This window comes from Ammospiza nelsoni, chromosome 13 (assembly GCF_027579445.1).
Source record: "Ammospiza nelsoni isolate bAmmNel1 chromosome 13, bAmmNel1.pri, whole genome shotgun sequence".
Taxonomy (NCBI): Eukaryota; Metazoa; Chordata; class Aves; order Passeriformes; family Passerellidae; genus Ammospiza; species Ammospiza nelsoni.
In genome coordinates this window covers 19,291,557-19,311,362 of record NC_080645.1, presented here as the reverse complement: position 1 = coordinate 19,311,362, position 19,806 = coordinate 19,291,557, and the positions used below count along the sequence as shown (strand labels likewise).

General features: G+C 44.5%; 1 protein-coding gene across 1 annotated transcript; it reads right to left on the bottom strand.

Moving 5' to 3' along the window:
• Positions 1–9,363: 9,363 nt before the first annotated feature.
• LOC132079038 (uncharacterized) lies at positions 9,364–17,746 on the bottom strand. The gene is made up of 11 exons (XM_059481459.1): positions 17,514–17,746; positions 16,599–16,733; positions 15,679–15,803; positions 15,315–15,383; positions 15,022–15,135; positions 14,208–14,323; positions 13,814–13,869; positions 12,435–12,487; positions 11,603–11,730; positions 10,902–11,058; positions 9,364–9,855 (listed from the first exon to the last, which is right to left on the bottom strand). Exons 1-11 carry the CDS (start codon positions 17,721–17,723, stop codon positions 9,768–9,770), a joined length of 1,251 nt encoding a protein of 416 aa, XP_059337442.1. The 5' UTR covers positions 17,724–17,746; the 3' UTR covers positions 9,364–9,767.
• Between the last annotated feature and the right edge of the window lie 2,060 nt (positions 17,747–19,806).

Sequence of the window (19,806 nt, the reverse complement as noted above, 5' to 3'; positions counted from 1 at the left end):
GGGAAAAAATTGGAGTTTTTTAATCAATAAATAAAAATTCAGTCGCTGATTTATTTCTTGTTTAAGAGTGGTGGGTGTCAAACACTGAACTCCCCCTGCCAGCCCCAGAAATGTTCAGAAAATCCAAGATTTTCCTCTGGTTGATGGAAATTTTCTGCTTTGTGACAAAAAAAATGGGCATTTAAATTAAGGGCGGAAAGACTCAATAAATTGATGAATCTCAATAAGTTTTTCAGATGAGGAAAAAAATCACCATATTCCAAATAATTTACAGACAACAATAAATACACAGGAATGAAATGTAGTGCTGCTGGTTTAATTATTATTTTCTAGCATCTTTATTGTCTGATTAGTCAAAATACTAAAAAACCCAAACTCAATGTGAACTGAAATGATTTTTCACTGCCAAACACCACTCCAGAATGCAAAAGTCCTAACAAAATATGAATTGAGGACAAGGCAAAGGGGATAAGTGGCAAAATATTTAAGATATTATTTGCTTGATCATCACTTGTAGTAGTAGAATCCACCTTTGTGCCATTATGGAATATATTCATAAACTGGAATGTAGTTATATTACATTCTATTATTATTCTATTATTAATACATTATATTACATTATATTATAGAATGGAATTATATTATATTGTATTATATTGTATTTATACAATGTAATACAATATAAGTGTATGTTGTATTTATATATTGTATATATTATATTATATTATATTATATTATATTATATTATATTATATTATATATTTATGTGTTGCATTATATATATTTATTTATATATTGTATTTATATATTTTATATATAAGAATTTATATATTGTATATATATTTTATATTGTATTATATAATTTATATATTTATAATTTATATATTGTATTTATATATAAATACATATATTTATATTTTACAGTTTAAATATTGTATTATATTGTATTGGATTATAAAATGTAATAGAATAATGAGATATTAGTAATAAAATATAGTAATTAATAAATAAATAATAATAACATATAAATAATAATAGTATTCATAATAATAGTAAAAATGTAAAAAATTATTGGCAAATAAATACACTTTATTCCTAAACAAACACGTCACATGAAGGAAGGAAATGTTTGTCCACGAGAGGTCTCTAGAGCCCTGATAATCACAGGATATTTCCATGGATTTGGTGCTGCTGCTTAAAATGAGACAAATATTTGGAATTTCACGTCCCCTCACCATCTCACTGGGTTGTCCCCTCTGGATCTGGCACATTTTGGGTTTCCTCAGCCAAAGGAGGAGGATGGATGTGGGCACAAAAAATCCAAGTTATCCCATCGCTGTGAGAGCAGATCAGGCAAAGAGCAGCCTGAGTGGTTCTGGGGTTTTGGGATTCTCCTGCTGCTCATCGCAGAGGGAAAAGGAATTCTTTACTGGGTGAACACCCAGTGCCACTTCCTCCTGTCCCATCATTTGTCACCTGCGGGGAGAGGCCAACCCACACCTGGCTGCAATTGTAATTTGTATTACAAATTACAAAAGGTATCAATTAACAATATTTCTGTTCAAGTCAGAAGCTCAAGAGCTGCCAGATGTTTACAGCACAACCACTTTTATAAGTGAACCCCATTTCAAGAAGACTTTATGAAACAAAGACAGTCTGGAAGCATTTATAGCTGATAATGGAGAAATCTTTGGAGAGCCCGTTCTCACAATTTCACAAGTTTATACTTTTTGTCTAAACAATATTGGCCAGCCCCAATATTCTTGTGGGATATTGGCTCTTCAGTCTCAGTACTACACTGTTGAGTCCAGGTAAGAGTAAATCCAGGCTCTGTATGGCATTGCCTCAAAATGCAGCTCCTTGCTGAAGAGCTGGAGCCTCCTCAGCTCCTGGGGATCCCTCTCACTGCCCTGTCACCAAACAGTGAAGAATAAGACACATGAAACAGCTCACTTAAAGGAAAAAGCGGAGTTTATTTATGGGAGTCTCCATTTCCCTGCGTTAGTGACTGGGAATTGCAGAGAGAATCAATGGAGAAGCTGAAGGGAAGATAAAAGTTGGAATATGCTGGATTAATGCTGGGTTTATTACTTTTGAAAATTTCAGCCATCACTCTTGGCTTGATCAACCAGTCTCATCAAAGGATGTCACGAGGAGAGCAGAATTCTGCTTTAAAGAGGAATAAAATCAGTCTTTACCTCTTCTGACACACATTCCAGCAACCATATTGGGTATGGAGATTAATGCCACAAGCAGGGCATTAATCTCCATACCCAATACCTTGGCAGATTCCTCCTTGGAATTTTTCCTGCTCGCCTCCCGACCCAAAAATGGAAACATTTCCCTGAAAAACAAACAGAGAGTGCCTGAGAGCAGCAGGCCTGGGTGAGGGGGCTCCCAGAGCACAGAATTCCTTGGATCTGCCCCCATGGAGCCTCCAGCAATCCCAGGGATCTGGGCTTTGAACAATGAATGCCTTCAGTGTGGTTTTCAGCTCTTTTTTTTTCTTTCTTTTCTGATTTGTGGACCATTAAAAATGTTCCAGCGGGGATACAGGATACCCTTTAAAATATGGAGATTTCTGTGCAGCACATGTGAACTCTTCTTCCTCGCTCCCCTTTCATGGAGCCCCTGGGAGCTGCTGGAAATGCTGGCCCTGGGAGATCAAACAAACTGGGGGTCTGTGAATCAGACAGGAGAAACAAATCCAAGAGGCAAGGTCCTGGAGCAAACACCCTCTGGAGTCATTGGAGATGACAAATGGGAAGTGCTTGGTCTCAGGAGGCTGAAAGGGGAGACACAGAGAAACATCCCAGATTGCTGGAAAGGGAAAGCAGCATCCTGGAGGTGATGCCTCGGGTTTTGGCTTTTGTATTTTTCCCATTCTGTGATGCTTTAGTGTGTGGGTCTGGGCTCACATCAGGGGATGCTGAGCTCTGTGCACAGAGCAGGGACACAAAACAATTCCTGCTCCAGCTGGGCACCAAGGACAAATGAGCCAAATCTCAGCCCAGGAGCACAAACACCGTGGGCTGGAGAGAGAAAAACAAGCAGGGTGGGACTGCAGGGGCTAAAGCTGCAATGGGACAATGAACTGCAAGGTGCAAATGGAGCAGAGCTGATCCCAGGGAGAGACCCCGGGAGCGCTCGAGCATTTTGGGGCCATTTTGGGTCATCCTGGGTGCATTTTGGGGCCATTTTGGTTCATCTTGGGTTCATTTTGGGGCCATTTTGGTTCATCTTGGGTTCATTTTGGGACCATTTTGGTTCATCTTGGGTTCATTTTGGGACCATTTTGGTTCATCCTGGGTTCATTTTGGGACCATTTTGGTTCACCTTGGGTGCAGCCCTGGCTGGGCTCTTGTGCTGCCCAAGGTGGATCCATTGAGGAGATCCTTTTAATAAATCCCTGCTTTATTCTGTAACTCTGTTCTAGCTCAGCCTTCCCAAGCAGAGATGGGGATGGGGTTGTGCTCTCTGCTGGGGTTGTGCTGTGTCAGCACAGCTCTGGCAAATGTGAGAGGCACAGAACACATCTGGGGCCTTTTCTGCTCCATTTGCACCTCAGCCTGCACAAAATCCTCATTCCTCAATCAGTGGGAATTAATAAAGTGCCATGAGTTACAGCCTTTCTAGGAAATATTGCTCAATAATGTTAGCAAATAGCACTGAAGTCAGATGTGGTGTGAGTGAGGATGGATTTAAATAAAATAAAGAATCTCCATCTTATGATTTGATATTTGTTCCTCAAGAGAGTTGGTCAAGTCCATGTAAAGCAGGGTGCAGAGTCACAGCTCTGTGACACTGGGAAAACCTAAGAGAGAAAGGGATGGTTGGAAATAGGTTTTCATTTTCCAGTTTTTATTGACTGAAGAAGAGCCTCGAATGTGCTCCAGAGCACCCCTAAGGTTACAGGAGCCTTTGAGGGGCTGAAATCAGGATCCAGCTGAAACCAAATCCAATAATCCCTACCCAGAGCAGAAACATTTGGTGTTATGGTTGAATCAAGACTGGTCATCCATGAGAAAACATTGTGTGAATGCAGATCCTGACTCTTCTTGTGAGCATCACTCTGTGTGCTTGAGTGGAGAGCTGGACTCCAGTGGAAATGTCCCACCCATGGCTGGGGTTGGAATGAGATGATTTTTAAGGTCCCTTCCCTTAACCCAACCCATTCCATGGCTCTTTTGAGTGCTTTGCCAAGATGTCCCTTTCTCTCTGAGACAAATGGAAAAAGATGGAAATAATGTTTAAGGAACAATTTCTGCACAGTTCATTAAGGTGAGGGATAACTGATCTAACCCTCACTCATTTCAGTGCTTTTCCATCATCTCCAGAACACCCAATTATCCAGGAACAAGGTGCTCCCCTAAATACCCATTCAATGCTGAGCAGATCCAGTTGCGACCATGAAACCCAAAGCCAAGCAGTGATTGTCAGGGAAAACTTTGGCATTATCATCATGGCACATTCCTAATGTGCACGAAAACTGAGGATTCCTCATAGCCCAACACATCCAGCATCACTTTTTGCAGTCACAGTTTTAACCATTTTACTGGGGGTGTTACAAGGAGCATCTACAGTGGGTCCTGCCAGGTTTCATTTACAGGTTTGACCATATTTGGGGGGTTTTTTACATACTCTCCCCCCTTTTTTTCACCTTGCCTGCTCTGTTTCCCATCCCAAAAAGCTGAAATGCTGCTGTGGGTCTGGGCAGGGCCCAGGAGGGGCTGTGAGGAGCAGAGAGCAAACTCTGGGGTTAACAGCTAAAGAATGCTGCCATAGAATTGGCCAGACAGCCTCTTCCCCAGAGCTTTCCCGTGGGTAAAAGGCAGATCACAGCTCTTCCTTCCCATGAAAGGCCCTTTGATCTGCCTTGATGAAATGCTTGATGTATTTGGGGAGTTGAGTGTAATTGGCTGTGATGGCTCAGGGCTCTTCCCCGTCCCCTGAGCTCCCTGTGCTGGGGTTTGTTCTGAGAGCCTCACACAGCACTCAACCCCTCCAAGAGCACCGCAGAGCATATTTATGGCTTTGGGAAAATCTCTGAAGGGATCAGCCCAAATCCTCCTCCTGCACCACGAAAAGCATTCTGTGGGGCTGCTCTGCCCTGCTGGGAGCCCAGCCTGTGTCCTCAGGAGCTGCCTGACACGTCCAATTATGGATTGCTCAGCAGTGTCTGCCGGGATTTATTCTCAGATATTTGGGCTGAGCATGTTGTCAGCCCTGCTGTCACCACTGAGGGCTGCCAACCCAGCAGAGCAGAACATTCCTCACCCACAAGGAGATGCACAGCTCTTACATCAGCATTTAGAAAAGAAGCTCTTCTTTCCTCACCTCTCCATGAATTATGACATTTATTCACAACGATTGTTTTGGTGTAGAAAGTCAGGTAAACAAGGCTATATCTGCAAAGTCACTTATTGTTAATGCAATAGGGGAAGGAAAACATTCCTGGCGTTATGGTTTTATCAGCTTATAAACATGTGGGAGAAGCCTACGTGCTTTGGAATAACAGCAGGAACAAGAGTGGGAAAGGAAACACTGGGATCTGGATGCTTTACTAGAGACAACCCATTGTGTGACCTCACAGCTTTTCCCACTCCTCACCTCTGCAAAACACTATTAAATATTCTTAAACCTGATTTTTATAATTAATTTTTTCATTCTTTATCAACCACTTACCCAGCCCTCACTCAAAGGGCATTTAGGAGTGACAAAAGCAACAAAGAGTGGGATTTCCTGTGCTAAATCCAGAAGAGAGGTTTGAAGGTTAAAAAAGGTTGCTCAAAAGGTATCAAGCGTGCATAATTTGTGGCAGAAGTAAAAATTGAGAGCCATCATCTGGATTTCCTTCTGAAAATCCATTTCTAACCCCTACAGCAGCCAGAAGTGCCAGTCTCTGATGTCCCAAGGGCTGTGACAAGGACCTCAGCCATGAACCTCTCCAGGTTTATTGTGCCCAGGGCCATTTCTGCCCTTCTTTGACCAAAGCACTTGGGGTCAGCACTTCAGGCACGCTGTCCCATGCTCAGCCACCAAGAAATGAGAGAGGACATTGTGGCTGAGAATGTCACTCCTGCTTTCCCTTCTTTATCTTTCTTGGAAAAAGGGACAAAAATGTGACATGCTGGGCCATGTCAGATCTGCATCTCCACAAAAAAAAAAAAAGCTCATTCACCACTCAGCACATTTGGAAAATCTCTCTGCACAGAGCAGACACCTCCAGATGTCTCCATCAGTGACGTTATTTATAAGAGCAGCTCGTTAGGCTAATTGCTCCTGCAGGGATTTAACTCCACTGAGGGAGCCTGAACAGGGCTCAACTGTTCCAGGGAATTTGCTGCCACTCCTCCCTTTGATTTACACCTCTCGTAAAATTTTATGGCCAGATTAGAATGAACTTCACTTGCACTATGGTTTAATAAAAGTTTTTTTTTTATGCCGAAGAAAAGCAAAAATCGATGCGGTAACTAATTACAGCTTTAACGACGGGAGAAAAATACCTCAAAAAGGGAGACCCAAAAAGCCCCCCAGGACAGAGACTTTGCTTAGACACCTGAGCTCAGAGGCTGTTGGGAGAGCAACAGTAAAAAAGTCACATTTTAGGGAAGAGCAGTTTGGGATGGAAAGAGCAATGTGGGTTTTTATGGCAGATGTGAGGGAGTTGGGGTTCCAGTAAATGGGAGAAGGGAGTGAGCAGTTATCAGTCACTCTGCCTGGAATGTCTCTGAGTTATTTGGCTGCTGAGCGCGTTCTTCTGGAGGGAAAAGTCCACTTTGGAAATAATCAGTGGCTTTGCAGAGATAATTTGGCCATACAGTGCATTTCTGTTGATAAATTACAGAGCTCCCTGGGCTACACTTTGCTTCACCAACTGTAAAGCTACAACATAAATCCAAACAGAAAAAAAGACTTTTTTTCCTCCCTTTCTTTCCGCCAGTGAAATACAATGTCACTGAAAATGCCCTTTATAGCTATGAACACATGAAAAATTGCAAGAAGGAAGGAGAATAAATAAGCACAGTAAAATATTTACCATTCTAGACATCAGTAGCCAGGAGCAGATTGATGGGAAATGCTCAGTTTGGGGCTGACAGCCTTTAGATGACCTCTTTACAAGGCCTGAATCCTGAAATTCAACGTGCAGGGAGCTCCAGGGGGAGGTGCAGGGGTTTTTTGGGAGCATTTTGCCTTGACAGCAGCAGGAATTACAGGTGCTCCCTCCTCCAGATGCTGGGGAAGCAGCTCATCCCAAGCAGGCTCCAGCTGCCCCCCTTCATGCACATCACATGCTGCATTTCACTCCTGGCCAGGGCTCACCTCCATTTATTGCTTTTTTGGCTCAAAATTAATGCTTTTGGGCTGCAGAAGCACTTCCCAAGATGGATTTTTCCACTGAGAAAGGAGCCACAAAGTGAAGGACCACTTCATATGGTCAAAGCGTGGGGCTTGGGAGATTTATTTTAAATTAAATAAGTTATTCCATCTGTCCTGGACACAGGCTTGCTCTAAAGTAATTTGAAATCCAGGGAGAAAACCCCCACAGTCAATTATTTCAAGTCCTTGGAGCTGAAATACCCTACCAGTAGTTCATCACCTGGCAAATAAACCTGCCAGCTCCAAACTTTATTAATCATTTTGCTGTACCCTGCTTGAACTTTTCCCAGCTGAACTCAGGAGTGCTCTAATTCTCCACCCACTGGTACCAAAAGAAACAAGAAGAGGACAAAAGGAGAGTGATGGAGGCTTCATCTCTGCCTCCTCCACTGCAGGAACATCAACTTCCAGTAATCTGGGGAGACACATTTCCCCACAGCATCCCTACTTCTAAGCCCAGTTTCTGGAATTTAGGAAATAGACAGACCAATCCCTTCCTTGATGGGATTTTTTTTTAATTTTTTGCCTGGACAGGGAGTTATTTTTATAGTGATTTCTCAAACTGTGGTCCCAGAGTCATAATTAACATTTTTTCTCATAATCTACATGCTCTGACACCTCCAAAACCTTGCTTTATTATGTGCCTGTCTTCCACCTTCTAAATGTTAATGTTTTAGCCTTGAAGAAATAAGTGAAAGGGAAAGAGATGACAAGAACTCCACAGAAAAAAAGGAACAGATGTTCCTGAGATCATAGCAAAACAAGCCACACACTTAATAGGAACAAACTGTGATGTATAACATCATTATTTTCCTAACCTTTCTAAAATTACCTATTTGACTGATTTCTGAGGTGTAAAAGGAGGCATAAGGCCTTCCCTCCTGTCAAAGTACCATTGTCTGGAGAAATTTAGAAGCTCCCTGTTTCAGCACCTTGAGACCACGAGAGCACAGACAGATTTAAGACATCTTTGAGTTTGTGCAAGGCTCACAGGAATGTGGCCATTAATACCACTGTAACTGGAGAAGGGTTTATGGAGGTGCAGCTGCAATCCAAAGCTCTGAATCAGTGCCAACCCCAAAAGAAATGCACCCAAAATTCAGCTTGGCTCATCCAGGGGTGCTTTGGGATGGAAGGAGGGGCACAGCACCTGCACCTGCTGGGGTGCAGCTCAAGGGCACGAGTGCAGAACAGGGATCAGGTTATTAATTAGGGAATTAATTAAGGAATGGGGATCTCTCACAGCTGCAGGAGGGTGCTGATAAAACCAGCCTGTCACAGCACACCAGGCTTGCAGCACCCCAGCCTTGTTCAGTGACACATCCCAAACTGGGACATGCATGTCATAAATGCAGGGGGAATAATTTTATATTCATGCACCCATTCTGCAGAAAAAGTTGTTGCAGCAGTAAGTGTAGCAACTGCCTCAGAAACAAAAAATTCTTCTTTAAATTATGTTAAAATCTCTTCCTCTGTCAGCACAAGCAAGGATTATAAAAACACAGACATGTGCATCCAGATTTCACTGTTTTCTGAAATAGAATGGTGGCATTATTCTAATTATAAGGTGTCTTTCCTTAATTTCTCCTCTCCACACTTTCCACTGAACTTTTTTTTTTTTTTTTTGCATATTTTAAGTATGTTTAGTTTTCAGTAATTAATGGCAAGATGCATCTAGGTAGGCAATACCTACCTCAGGCCAGTGACTATTGTGGATTCTGTGGTTAATCCCTACAAGGGAATGATGAGGAATTCAGTTCCCTTTGTAAACTGGATTACCAGACCCTGGCTTTCCTTCAGACAAGGCAAAATCATGTTTGTACCACTTATTTCATTGGCCACTAATGCTATTCCTAGAGGACACCTCACTTAGATGTGCTTGCTCCTGCTCCTTCCACTTCATGTTTTACAAAGCCACAGACAAAACTATCAAATCCTGTAACAGGTTTTTCCCATGTTTTAATGACTATAACAACCAGAGAGTTCTGAAATACACAGTTTTTATTTCAAAAACAAATCTGAGAGAAGAGAGGAGCTGCTAAATTGGGTCAGTGATCCACGTAGCCTGAGGTCCTGGTCGTCACGGTGGGGAGTAGCTGAAGTTTAGGAAAAACACCAAAGGACAGAGCATGGAATGATCCCTCCCAGTGCATTCCTCCTGCAATCAGACTTCCTTCAAATTGCCTCCAGACCACCCTGGTTAGCAACCACTGAAAGCTGCACTAATAAAAATAGATCTCATTTCTCTCCAAATCCTTTTATACCCTTGACCTCCCCGGCATCCTGTGACGAGCTCTACACTCAAACCAGTGCTGGTTTTTGCAGGGAATTACATTTCTTTGGAAAGCTGCTGCTTGCTAGCATTGCTGGGATGTGCCTGTAGACGATCATGAGGGAGAGGCATCAGTGGCAGGGTCAGGTCCCTCTGTTCTGGAACCAAGCTGCAGGTTTGGAACCGGCTGGGCGGCCTCGTCCCTGCGGGAAGAGCAGCGATGCTGAGCTGATGTCTTGTGGAGGAGAAGAAGAACAACATCCCCACCCTTTCATTTGTCCCATGGGGTTGATTTGGGAGCAGATATGAGGTGGAGCTGACAGGAATTGTGTCAGCAGTGCCAAGTGAAGGATCCCTGGGGCTGTCTGGGCTTGCAGAACGAGCCCGGTTTGGGTTTTATCTGAGGCTTTCCCTGCTGGGTCATTTCCTCCACCAGGCAGGTTAGGACAGCCCAAAAGGGGAGGGAGCACAGACCTGGCAGCAGCTGCAGGTTCAAGTTCAACCAGCAGGTATTTTGCACTTTTGGCCTGTTTGATGTGCTTTAAATATGCCTGGTTTTCCAAAGGAGCTGAGGTCTCCATCTGCGGAAAGTCATTTATGGCATTTCCTCTAGCAGCCAAGGATTCGTGTTTATTTTAAAAAGCAAACAAAATGTAAGCAACAAAATTTGCCTTTTTCTTTCATGAGAGCAAAGGCTCCATATGGAAAAGGCTCCAGGGAAAGAGTGACAAACACATGGCAGGAGGAACAGCACTTCCCTGAAAAGGGAAGCAAATTCTTTGTGGATATAATTTTGCCCCTAACAGAGCCATTTCTGTGGGGATTTTCTGAACATTTATCTGTCCAAATAAATCCTTGAGTGAGCAAGTTTCACCCTGTAAACTGCCTCAGTTTGGGGTGAGGATTCTTTATTTCTATAATGGGACAGATTTTCTAAATAAGAGTGTCCAGAATGGAGCATCCTACAACTCATAAACCTACATGGAGACCTATATAAAACCGACATAAACCTATATAACAAACAAATTATATCCTGCACCCATGAAGTGCTTGTGCAATTATTCCTTTTCAAATAATACGAGTGCTTGTCAACTTAATAAACACATTAAGCACTAAATGAGCGACAATTTTTTACATCAGTTAAAAAAATCAGTGCATTTATGCTTCAAATATCTATGGAGTTGTAACCATACAAGTAAATACAGGAGGATGGTAATTTTTTACCTTTTCTTGCCTGTAATTATTTTACCTGTAATAAAATTCAACCAGGCCCCAGCCTGGTGTTAAGCCATTGAGTTGGAAATCTGCAATGCACTCGTGGAAAACTCCTCTCCCTGTCAGGCCATTGTACACCACGGGGCAGGCCTGCTTATCCAGAGCTGCAGAAACATTAAAGCTCTTGCCACCTTGGAGAAGAGTGAAAAGGGGAACAAAGTCACCAACTTTCAGTAGTATTTTATCTCAAAACAATCCCAATATCTATTATTTTTGTGTATGGGTTTTTTTATGCTTTTCTGAAGAGTGATTGTTCTGCCTGCTTTGTAAATCAAGTAAAATGATCAACCACATTTCCAGCTGAATCCACCTCATAAGAGATGTTCTGACACCCCAAGAATGTTGAAATCCCTATTTTATGTGGACTAGCACAAACAGAATCTGTAACTCTCCCTCTGTATCCTGTGACCCTGACCCTGCAGTGGACACATTTCACCCAGGACACACCACAACTACAATTTCATTTAAGCAGGGAAGTGCCCATGACAGTGGGGTTGGAACCAGAGGGTCTTCCAGTCCCTTCCAACCCCAACCAAGATTTTATGGCTCTAAGTAGATTTCTCAGGGTGTAAGATGACGCATTCCCCAGGAATCTCACTGAACACTCTTTCCTCCACTAAAGGAACTGCAGGCCAAGAAATGAAGGCAGAGGCAGCTGGACTGTGTGGAGCTTACCAGCAGTAAAACTGACTCCATACTCCTCCTGGATCAGCCCATCCTCGGCCAGCTCGGCCAGGGAGGCGTTGGACCACTGAACGCCAGCCTTCCTCCCATCAGGAAAAAACACATAACCTACAGTGAGGCTGAAGGGGACAGGAATGCAGCAGGTTTGAAGTTCAGCCAAAACTCAAATGCACCAGAAAAATGGCAGAGAGAATTGGGACTTTAGTGCCTGGAGAAGAGAAGGCTCTGGGGACTTTCAAGAGAGCTGGAGAGGGGCTTTGGAAAAGGGAGTGCCAGGATGAGGGGAAATGCTTCCCACTGCCAGAGGCAGGGTTAGATGGGATATTGGGAAGAAATTCTTCCCTGTGAGGATGGGAAAGCCCTGGCACAGGGTACCCAGAGAAGCTGTGGCTGCCCCATCTCTGGAAGTGTCCAAGGCCAGGTTGGATGGGGCTTGGAGCAGCCTTGGGGCCATGGACATTGATCTTTAACCCTCTGGATGCAGAGAACAGCAGTGAGCAAGGCAGGGCTCCTGTGGAATGCCCCACTGCAGCTGGAGCCTTCTCAAACAGCTGGGAGTGCCCAGCTTGTACCTCTAAATCATCCAGACAGACAGACAGACAGCTCCATCAGCCCTCAGCAGCTGAAGGGAAAGGAAGCAAGGGGAAGGTGAAAGCTGTCCTTGTGACTAACTACAAATAGAAAACTGGGAGCATGAGGGAGTGGATGGAAATTGGGCTGTACAGGCTCAAAGCAGGAATTCACACAAAGGTGTCCTGCAGAGCAGCTTTTGCCACCTCTAAGATGAGTGGTTTTAGCAACATAAAGTTCTTTGGTCACTTACTGAGTTGTGGTAGCTGGCATGCTGATAACTGTTAAATGTGCTGCAGTCCCATCCTGCAAGAGAAAGAAAAAGCAGCCAGAGTTGTGCAGGTTCATTTCTGAGGGTGCTTCACTGGCTGGACCAAGAAGACACAGGATAGAACTCAGCCTATGCAATGTGTTATGGTTTCACACTTTAAAATCCTCTCACTACATCTCCCATGAAGATCTGGCTGCAAACAAATCCAGGAAAATAAACCAAACACATTCAGGACAAATTAAGGACAATGGGAACAACAGAAAGTCCAAAGCAAGAGGACACAGGAGGGAAACAAAGCCTGCAAAGAAGAACAAAACTGGTTTACTATGACCCGACTTTTCTAACCTCTATCCATCTATGTCTGGGAGCAGCAGATTTGGAAAATGTTAAGAAGGAACTGGAATCTCCTGGTTTTACTAATTTCTCTTCCATCCGTAGGTCTGGACTCCTCATGCTCCACTTGGGCTGCTCTGAGGCAAATCTAAGCCTCCTCTGATGATATAAATGTACAGACACTCAGGGTAAGAGGGCTCCAAGCTTCAAGCTGCAATAAACTTCTTAATGAAGTCAGCTGCCTTTTAATTAGGGGCAGAACAGCCACAGACACTTTGAGTCTTGAAAAACTGGACAACAGGGAGAGGTTGGTTATCCACACTGATGATACACAGGCACATGATAAATCAGGATTTGTACAGAAATGGGATTTTCCAAGCTGGGAAAAGAACTTTTATCCTGAATTCAGTCTAAACCCCGGTAATGCTGCCTATAATAGAGAGTTTTGATTTATGCCTGGCTTGGCAAAGGAAATGCCCTTTCAGGAGCATCTGCTGGGCTTGGCTGGCAGCTGGCAGGGGCTGCCCTCAGCATGTCCCTGGGCTGTGTGCTCCCAGCAGCCACAGCTCTGCCTCTCCCCCACACAGCACTGCAGAGAATTATGGCTCAGCACAGGCAGAAATATTTGCTGACTGCTGTCATGAAGGCTTAGGATGCTTCAAACACCTCAGGCTTCCCATTAATGGGAATCAGCTCTGCAGCAGCTCCAGGGAGTGCTGGGTACTTGCAGCAGCTGAGAATCTCTCCTGTAAAGCTGCCTGCCTAACTTTTCTTGAAAAAGCCAAAACAAACTGTTTCACGTTATCGAACAAGTTTTGCTTCAATCAGTGTAACAAAATCTCAGTTTTTACACACACAGCTCTGCTTTTGAGAGAGAGCAAAAGCTCTCAACACTGATCTGGGCTAATGGTGCCACCAGTGAGAACTTTTGATGTGCACCATGGATGTTCCCAAATCCTTATTTCTGGATACTTAAACATGCCTGAAAAGCTCAGAAAAATTTCCTGTATTGCCATGTTAATACCTACTTCAAAGTGTGCCAAAATCATCACATAACGGCGAATCTCAGCCCAGTCCCGGACACCTGCAAAAAAAACCCAAAATCCCTCAAGCTGGAGTTTCACCATTCCTGGGAAATGTGAACTAACAGTCCCTGACTTCACAATAAAGAATATATCCAAAATAATAAATAAATATCCAAAAAGATATTTCTTTTTGGATAAAGAAATATCAAGTCATGGATAACATGGTAACCAATGTATGTTCCCAAACCAGTGCTGGTATTTCCTCTGGAATGTCTTTATTTCATGCCGAGGCATTGACCTGGTTATTTTAACAGCTAATCCTCCATCTCACTGCCCTGCCAGTGCCAGCTACACTGAGGGCATTCCCAAGGCAGGGAATTCTTTCCTGTGCTCTTACCATAGGAGTGGCTCCGAATGCCTTGGAGGGAAAGTTCAGTTTTCCCAGAATTTTCTATTTCAATCTCTCCCACAGACCGGCCCCACTGCTCGTGTCGGAAATGCTGCTCCCTTTGCCTGGAAGAAAGAAAGAAAGGAGTGGGTCAGCACAGGCAAGAGCTCCAATCCTCCTCAGGAATCTCCTCAGTGCCAATCTGATGGATTTATCTCCCAAAATGAAGGAAATTTCAGAGCATCTGGACCATGGCTATCCCAGATTTTACACATCACTTCTACATTTCCCAGTTACTGTTACATAATGAGACACCTGAGAATGAAACAGCAGCAAATTCTCACCCTGACAGGATAGAAAATCACCCTTTGTTTGAAGAAATGCTGGGCTGCCAAACAGCTGCTGCTTAGAACTCAGCAGGTATCACCAAAACACACACATTATTGATATACATAATTTCACACCATTGATTCTCATATTTTTAGCTCTCCAGAGTTTCTATAGTATTTTAAACACCCAGTTCAGCTCCTTTCTCATAGGATTATATTCCTTTTCTTAGCTATACCTGGACCATTGACTTTGGGAGCTGCCTATGAAAACAGAACGAATAAGAAATATTCCTGATGCTGAGGACTTCACTCAGATATCTGTGTGCAGGATCCCCCAGGTGTGGTGTGGCATTGAAACCAAGAGCCATGTCCTTTATTAGAGCACTTCAAATTAAACCCACCTTCAAAATTCAACTATAACACACATCAGACCTTGAAGATAACTATAGAAAAAATTATTATTAACCCCAGAAGTTATTAATCTTGTATCTTACTTTTTGACCCTCTGGAAGAGCTCGATGGTCCAAGGCTCCTGGGCTAAAGCAAGAGCAAATGTGCTGGGGTTACTGTCAACATTAAAGTTAAAAACATCTGTGGAGTTCTCCCACCTAGAAAAAGAGAGAGGAAAGAAAAAGACATTATTAGCATTCAGTTCATGCAAGGCCAAGTTGTGCACTTGTACTTTGATAGAGGCAATCTTTGTACTTTATTGGAAAACTCTGATTTTTGGCATTTTAAATGAGCTATGAGCTTACTGTACATCCCAAAGCAAAGCTGAAAAACTTACTGCAAAGAGAATTTAACTTGTACAAGTTCTCCTTCCTCCTCACTCCACTGCTGTCTGTAGGATCCTTTCCTGCAAGACAAAGCACTTTTATATCATTATAATTTTGTCTTATATTATAATTTTGTTTATATCCTAAACAAACAGCAAAATGTTTCTTTCATGTTTGGAATTGGAATAGAAGAATTCATAATACTCTACACCACCAGACTTATTTTCATTCCTTAAAAATCAAAGTGTCTCAGTTACCAAACAGCTTTTGGTTCATGCTGGTTAAATTTAAAATAAATGTAATATATTTCCAGATAGTGCTGAAAAAGTCTTGGGTTTATGTGTAGATAAATGAAATTAGGGAGTGCTGCAGTACCTGAGTAATCCATCAAAATTTATCTTCCAGCACATTTGGGGCTCCAAGTATTCCATAGTGAGTCCTCCTCCACTCCAGATCTCTTTGGATTCATCTCTCACCATCATGTTTGGGTGCTGTGGGTGCTAAAAAAAGGAAATATTGTAGGAAAACATTTGCTTAATTCAATTGTGAGGATGCCACAAAGCAGTCTTGTTATACTAAATATGACTAAAAACCCAAAATAATGCACATCAATCCTCTCTCTTTTTTTCTATATTCTCCAAATAGGATTTCTCCTGCTTTTCCTGGTCATGGCTACTTAGTGAAAGAGATTTGTGAATATAAAGAGAGTTAAGTGGAAAGGGATTTATGTCAGGTCTTCTCCCCTTTAGTATGTAGCCAGCTCTTAATAAAAAAAGAAAATCCTCAGGCAAAAATCTGATTAATGGTATCTGATTAAGCTTTCTTTTCAGCAAGAATGAAGCAGATGTGCATAAAACTCCCTAAAAGCTTTTCCCTCTCTTTTAAAGAGGCAATTCCAAATGGTTTTTATAGCATGAAAATTAAAAAAGGGGGAAAAACCAACCATAAGCATAAAATGGAACTCATCAACCATGTGCTGCACCTGATTGGAAAGGCTGGATGCTCAAATTCCTCCTGGGGGATTTAATAAGGCACTTTTTAGAAACTGTTCTGTTTTGTGCAGATTATGGGAAAGGGGAATGAGTGTCAGATCCTACAAAAAAGGGACATGCCCACTACTCTGACCAGTTCTGATTTATGTTCTGACCAGTTCCACCACTGCCTTTAGACACAGCCCTGGTGCCTTACTGGTGCGAAGATGCAGAGAACATAAATTTTTGGCTTGGGATTCCATCAGAGGTTCAAGAAAGGAGTCAAGCACTGCTCCTGAACATCACTCCACATGCAGCACTCACTTCAAACTCTCCTATCCCATCCAGCCTGAGGAAGAGCCACATCTCACAGAGGCCAGCAGGACGTCGGGCGAGGCGAGCGATCACAAAGCTCCTGTTGGTCTCTGCAAAGCCGGTGAAGTACAGGGAATCCAGAGCCTGGGGAAAGGGAAATGCATTTCAGCTCCAGCTGGGGGCAGGAAAGGGAGGGGAGAATGTCAGCAATCCTTTGTTTTCCGTAGGCTTCTGCTCAGGGATCAAATTTTGGTTTCACTTTTTGTATTTCATAGCAGGCACCCTGAGAACAGCCAGGCAGCTTTAAAAGCAGCAGTGAAAGTTTAGCCAAAAGAAAGGAGAGCTCAAAAAAATGGGGTTGGGCACTGAGGGGTGCCAGGCACCGGGACGCAGGGAACTGGAGCACCTGAGGGATTGCCAGGGGGATGCAAGGGCTGGAATGCAGAGGATGCAGTGGGGTAGAGGTGGTGTAGGGCCAGGGAAGTTTCAGTCCAAAGGGAAAAAGGTGTTCTGAGGGAACGTGGGAATGCTGTGGATGGGAGTTCCAAAGCTGGGGGAACACGGGGACGCCAGAAATGGGAGTTCCAAGATGGGGGAACATGGAGAGGCTGGGGATGGGAGTTCCAAAGCTAGGGCAACGTCGGGATGCCACGGATGAGAGTTCCAAGACTGGGGGAACACGGGGACGCCAGGAATGGGAGGTCCAAGACTAGGGGAACATGGAAAGGCTGGGGACGGCAGTTCCAAGACTGGGGGAACGTAGGGAAGCAGGAGATAGTGTGCCAGGGGAACAGGGAGATGGGAGTGCCAGGGATGCGGGACACAGGGATGCCAGGATACGAGAACAGTGTATCGCAGAAGCGGGTCCGTGGGAAGGGGGTCCCAGGGAAGGGGTCCCAGCACGGGGGGTCCCGGGTCACTCACGTGGGGGTCGGCGCGGAGCGGGCGCGGCCGGCGGGGCTCGGCGGTGCCCGTGGCCGCTCGCTGCCGGCAGGCGCCGAGGCAGAGCAGGAGGCAGCCCAGGGCCCAGCGCTTCAGGGGAGCCCAGGAGCCGGGGGCGGCCGCTCGTCCGGCCCCGAGCAGCGCCAGCAGCGCCGCGGCCACCAGCGCCGGCAGCGCCGGCAGCGCCGGCATCGCGGGGAGCGGGGAGCGGTGCGGGGAGCGGTGCGGGGAGCGGGGAGCGGGGAGCGGAGCCCGGGGCGCTGCGGGACGCGGTGCGGGGCTGGCTCCGGCCGCCCCCAAACCCCGCCTCGGGGCCGCTCCCCGTCCCGGCTCGGATCGCGGTCATTTCCGCGACGGGAAATTGGATTTGCTGGGTTTAGTTACTACGCACTCCAAGGGAAGTTCAGGCAGTTCTGGAAGGACACTAGAGCAAAGCTTCTAGTGATGCGCGGCAGAAAAAGCGGGTGTTAGAGTCTCTTCCCCAACTCTTTGCTGCAGATCGCTGAAGGACAGTCCGCTTAAGATTAGAGATATGAAATAAGTGTTTGACAAGGAGGGTGGTGAAACACTGACACAGAGGTAGTGGATGCCCCATCCCTGGAAACATTTGGACGCAGCTTTGAGCAATCTGGTCTAGTTGAGGATGCCCGTGGCAGAGGGGAGTTGGACCAGATGACCTGCAAAAGGATCCTTCCAAATCAAACTATCCTATGATGCTATGATTCTGTGGTTTCTGATCCTCTTTTATTGGGCTCTTGGCATCAGTGGGTCCTTCTCTTATTCCCACTGACAGCCCCCGCCAACAGGCAGCATCCCATTTCACTCAAGGACCAAACAACCCCACCCACAGCAGGCACCTCAACATCTCTTCTGTTCTTCTAGGTACCATTTCTAGAAGCCATATTTTTGGAGGCTTCTGGCTGGCTGTACATGAGATCTTTTTTATTCCTCCTACAGTTAGCATTTAGTCTCATTTCCCTGCGCTGAAACAAACCCAGCCTCTCAGGAGAGGTTGAAGTGCAGCCAGTCTCACTTTGGAGAAAGCTGGGGCTCTCAGAACCTGGGCTTTCTTTTCTCCTGGGTGTTTGGACTCCCCGTTAGCTCTCCAAACTTCTCAGCAGATTCCCTGTTACTTGCAAAAACATTTATTGTGCATTTCTCTGCCTTGTTTCAACTGCGCCTCAGTTTGGTTTTATAACCACCTCTGCCCTGGTTTGTGTTTAATGGATCAGTGCTTATGGTTCTTTCGATTTTCTTCTTGTTTTTAATGACCTCCTGAGCTCTGCTGCTCCTTTTTGCCCTTTTCCCAGTTTGTCCTGATACTGATGTGCACTTACACTGCCTCAGTGGTCATGTTTCTGTTGTTCCCTCAAAACCTTTTAGCACTTTAGGTGTTCCTTTTACCTTCTTAAAAAGGTTCCTGAGTTTTACACAGGTCCCCTTTTCTGAGACCAGGCACAGCTGTTCTGTGGTGCTTTACTGCTGTCCATGGGCCACATCAAATAAATTAAAAGGAGAAGGACAAAAGGCACCAGAGATACAGACAATGAAGTTCTGAAATTAATTTCTGTAAATCACCATTGCTTTAGCCAATATTGAAGGGGCACATCCTAAATTTAAGCACCTAGAGCAGGCAGAAAGCCAATAAGGTTGTTTTCCAGAGGGTCAGAGGGATAATAATAATAAGGTTGTTTTTATATTTCAGGTTGTGCTGTGGAGGGATTGAGAACAGCCTGAAAGAAAGAGATGTGTCACAATGTTATCACCCTGCACCTGCAGCACGGCAGATGTGGCTCAGCCCACAGAAAGGCTGCAAAGGGAATAGATTATGAAAAACAGCTTTTCTTTTTTTGCTAGAATCTGAACACATTATTGACGCAGAGCTATAGTCAGTGGGGAAAGATCCACACAAATGACAAACCTTTGGGACTTTACAAACATGCACAGAATTAAACCCTCCTCTGCCTGAGGTGGAAGGGGCTACAACAAATGACAGATTCTTTTTAACTCGTTTTTTCCCCAATGCAATCCATGAGCAGCTTTGCTGCACTCCCCCAAATTGCTGGAGTCCTTACACAAGTAATTTGAATTTCAATATTTGCATGTCTGATGTGTGAAGCATTCCCAGCCTCCCCCTGAGTCTCCCCAGGCCACGGTGAAGGCATTGTGTGAATCTGTACCAGAGATAAGCTCCTTCCTTCCTCTCAGCGCAGGACATGGAAACAATTTGTTTCGTGCCACCTTCTGTTTCTACATTTCTTAGGTAATTTGTTTG

Excerpts from the sequence above, each read along its gene's own strand:
- LOC132079038 (XM_059481459.1), bottom strand. The coding sequence starts at position 17,723 with ATGCCGGCGCTGCCGGCGCTGCCGGCGCTGGTGGCCGCGGCGCTGCTG. Across the intron at positions 15,136-15,314 it reads CAAGTTAAATTCTCTTTGCA|GTGGGAGAACTCCACAGATG; the intron begins GTAAGTTTTTCA and ends CTCTTTTTCTAG. Across the intron at positions 11,731-12,434 it reads ATGCCAGCTACCACAACTCA|CCTCACTGTAGGTTATGTGT; the intron begins GTAAGTGACCAA and ends TGTCCCCTTCAG.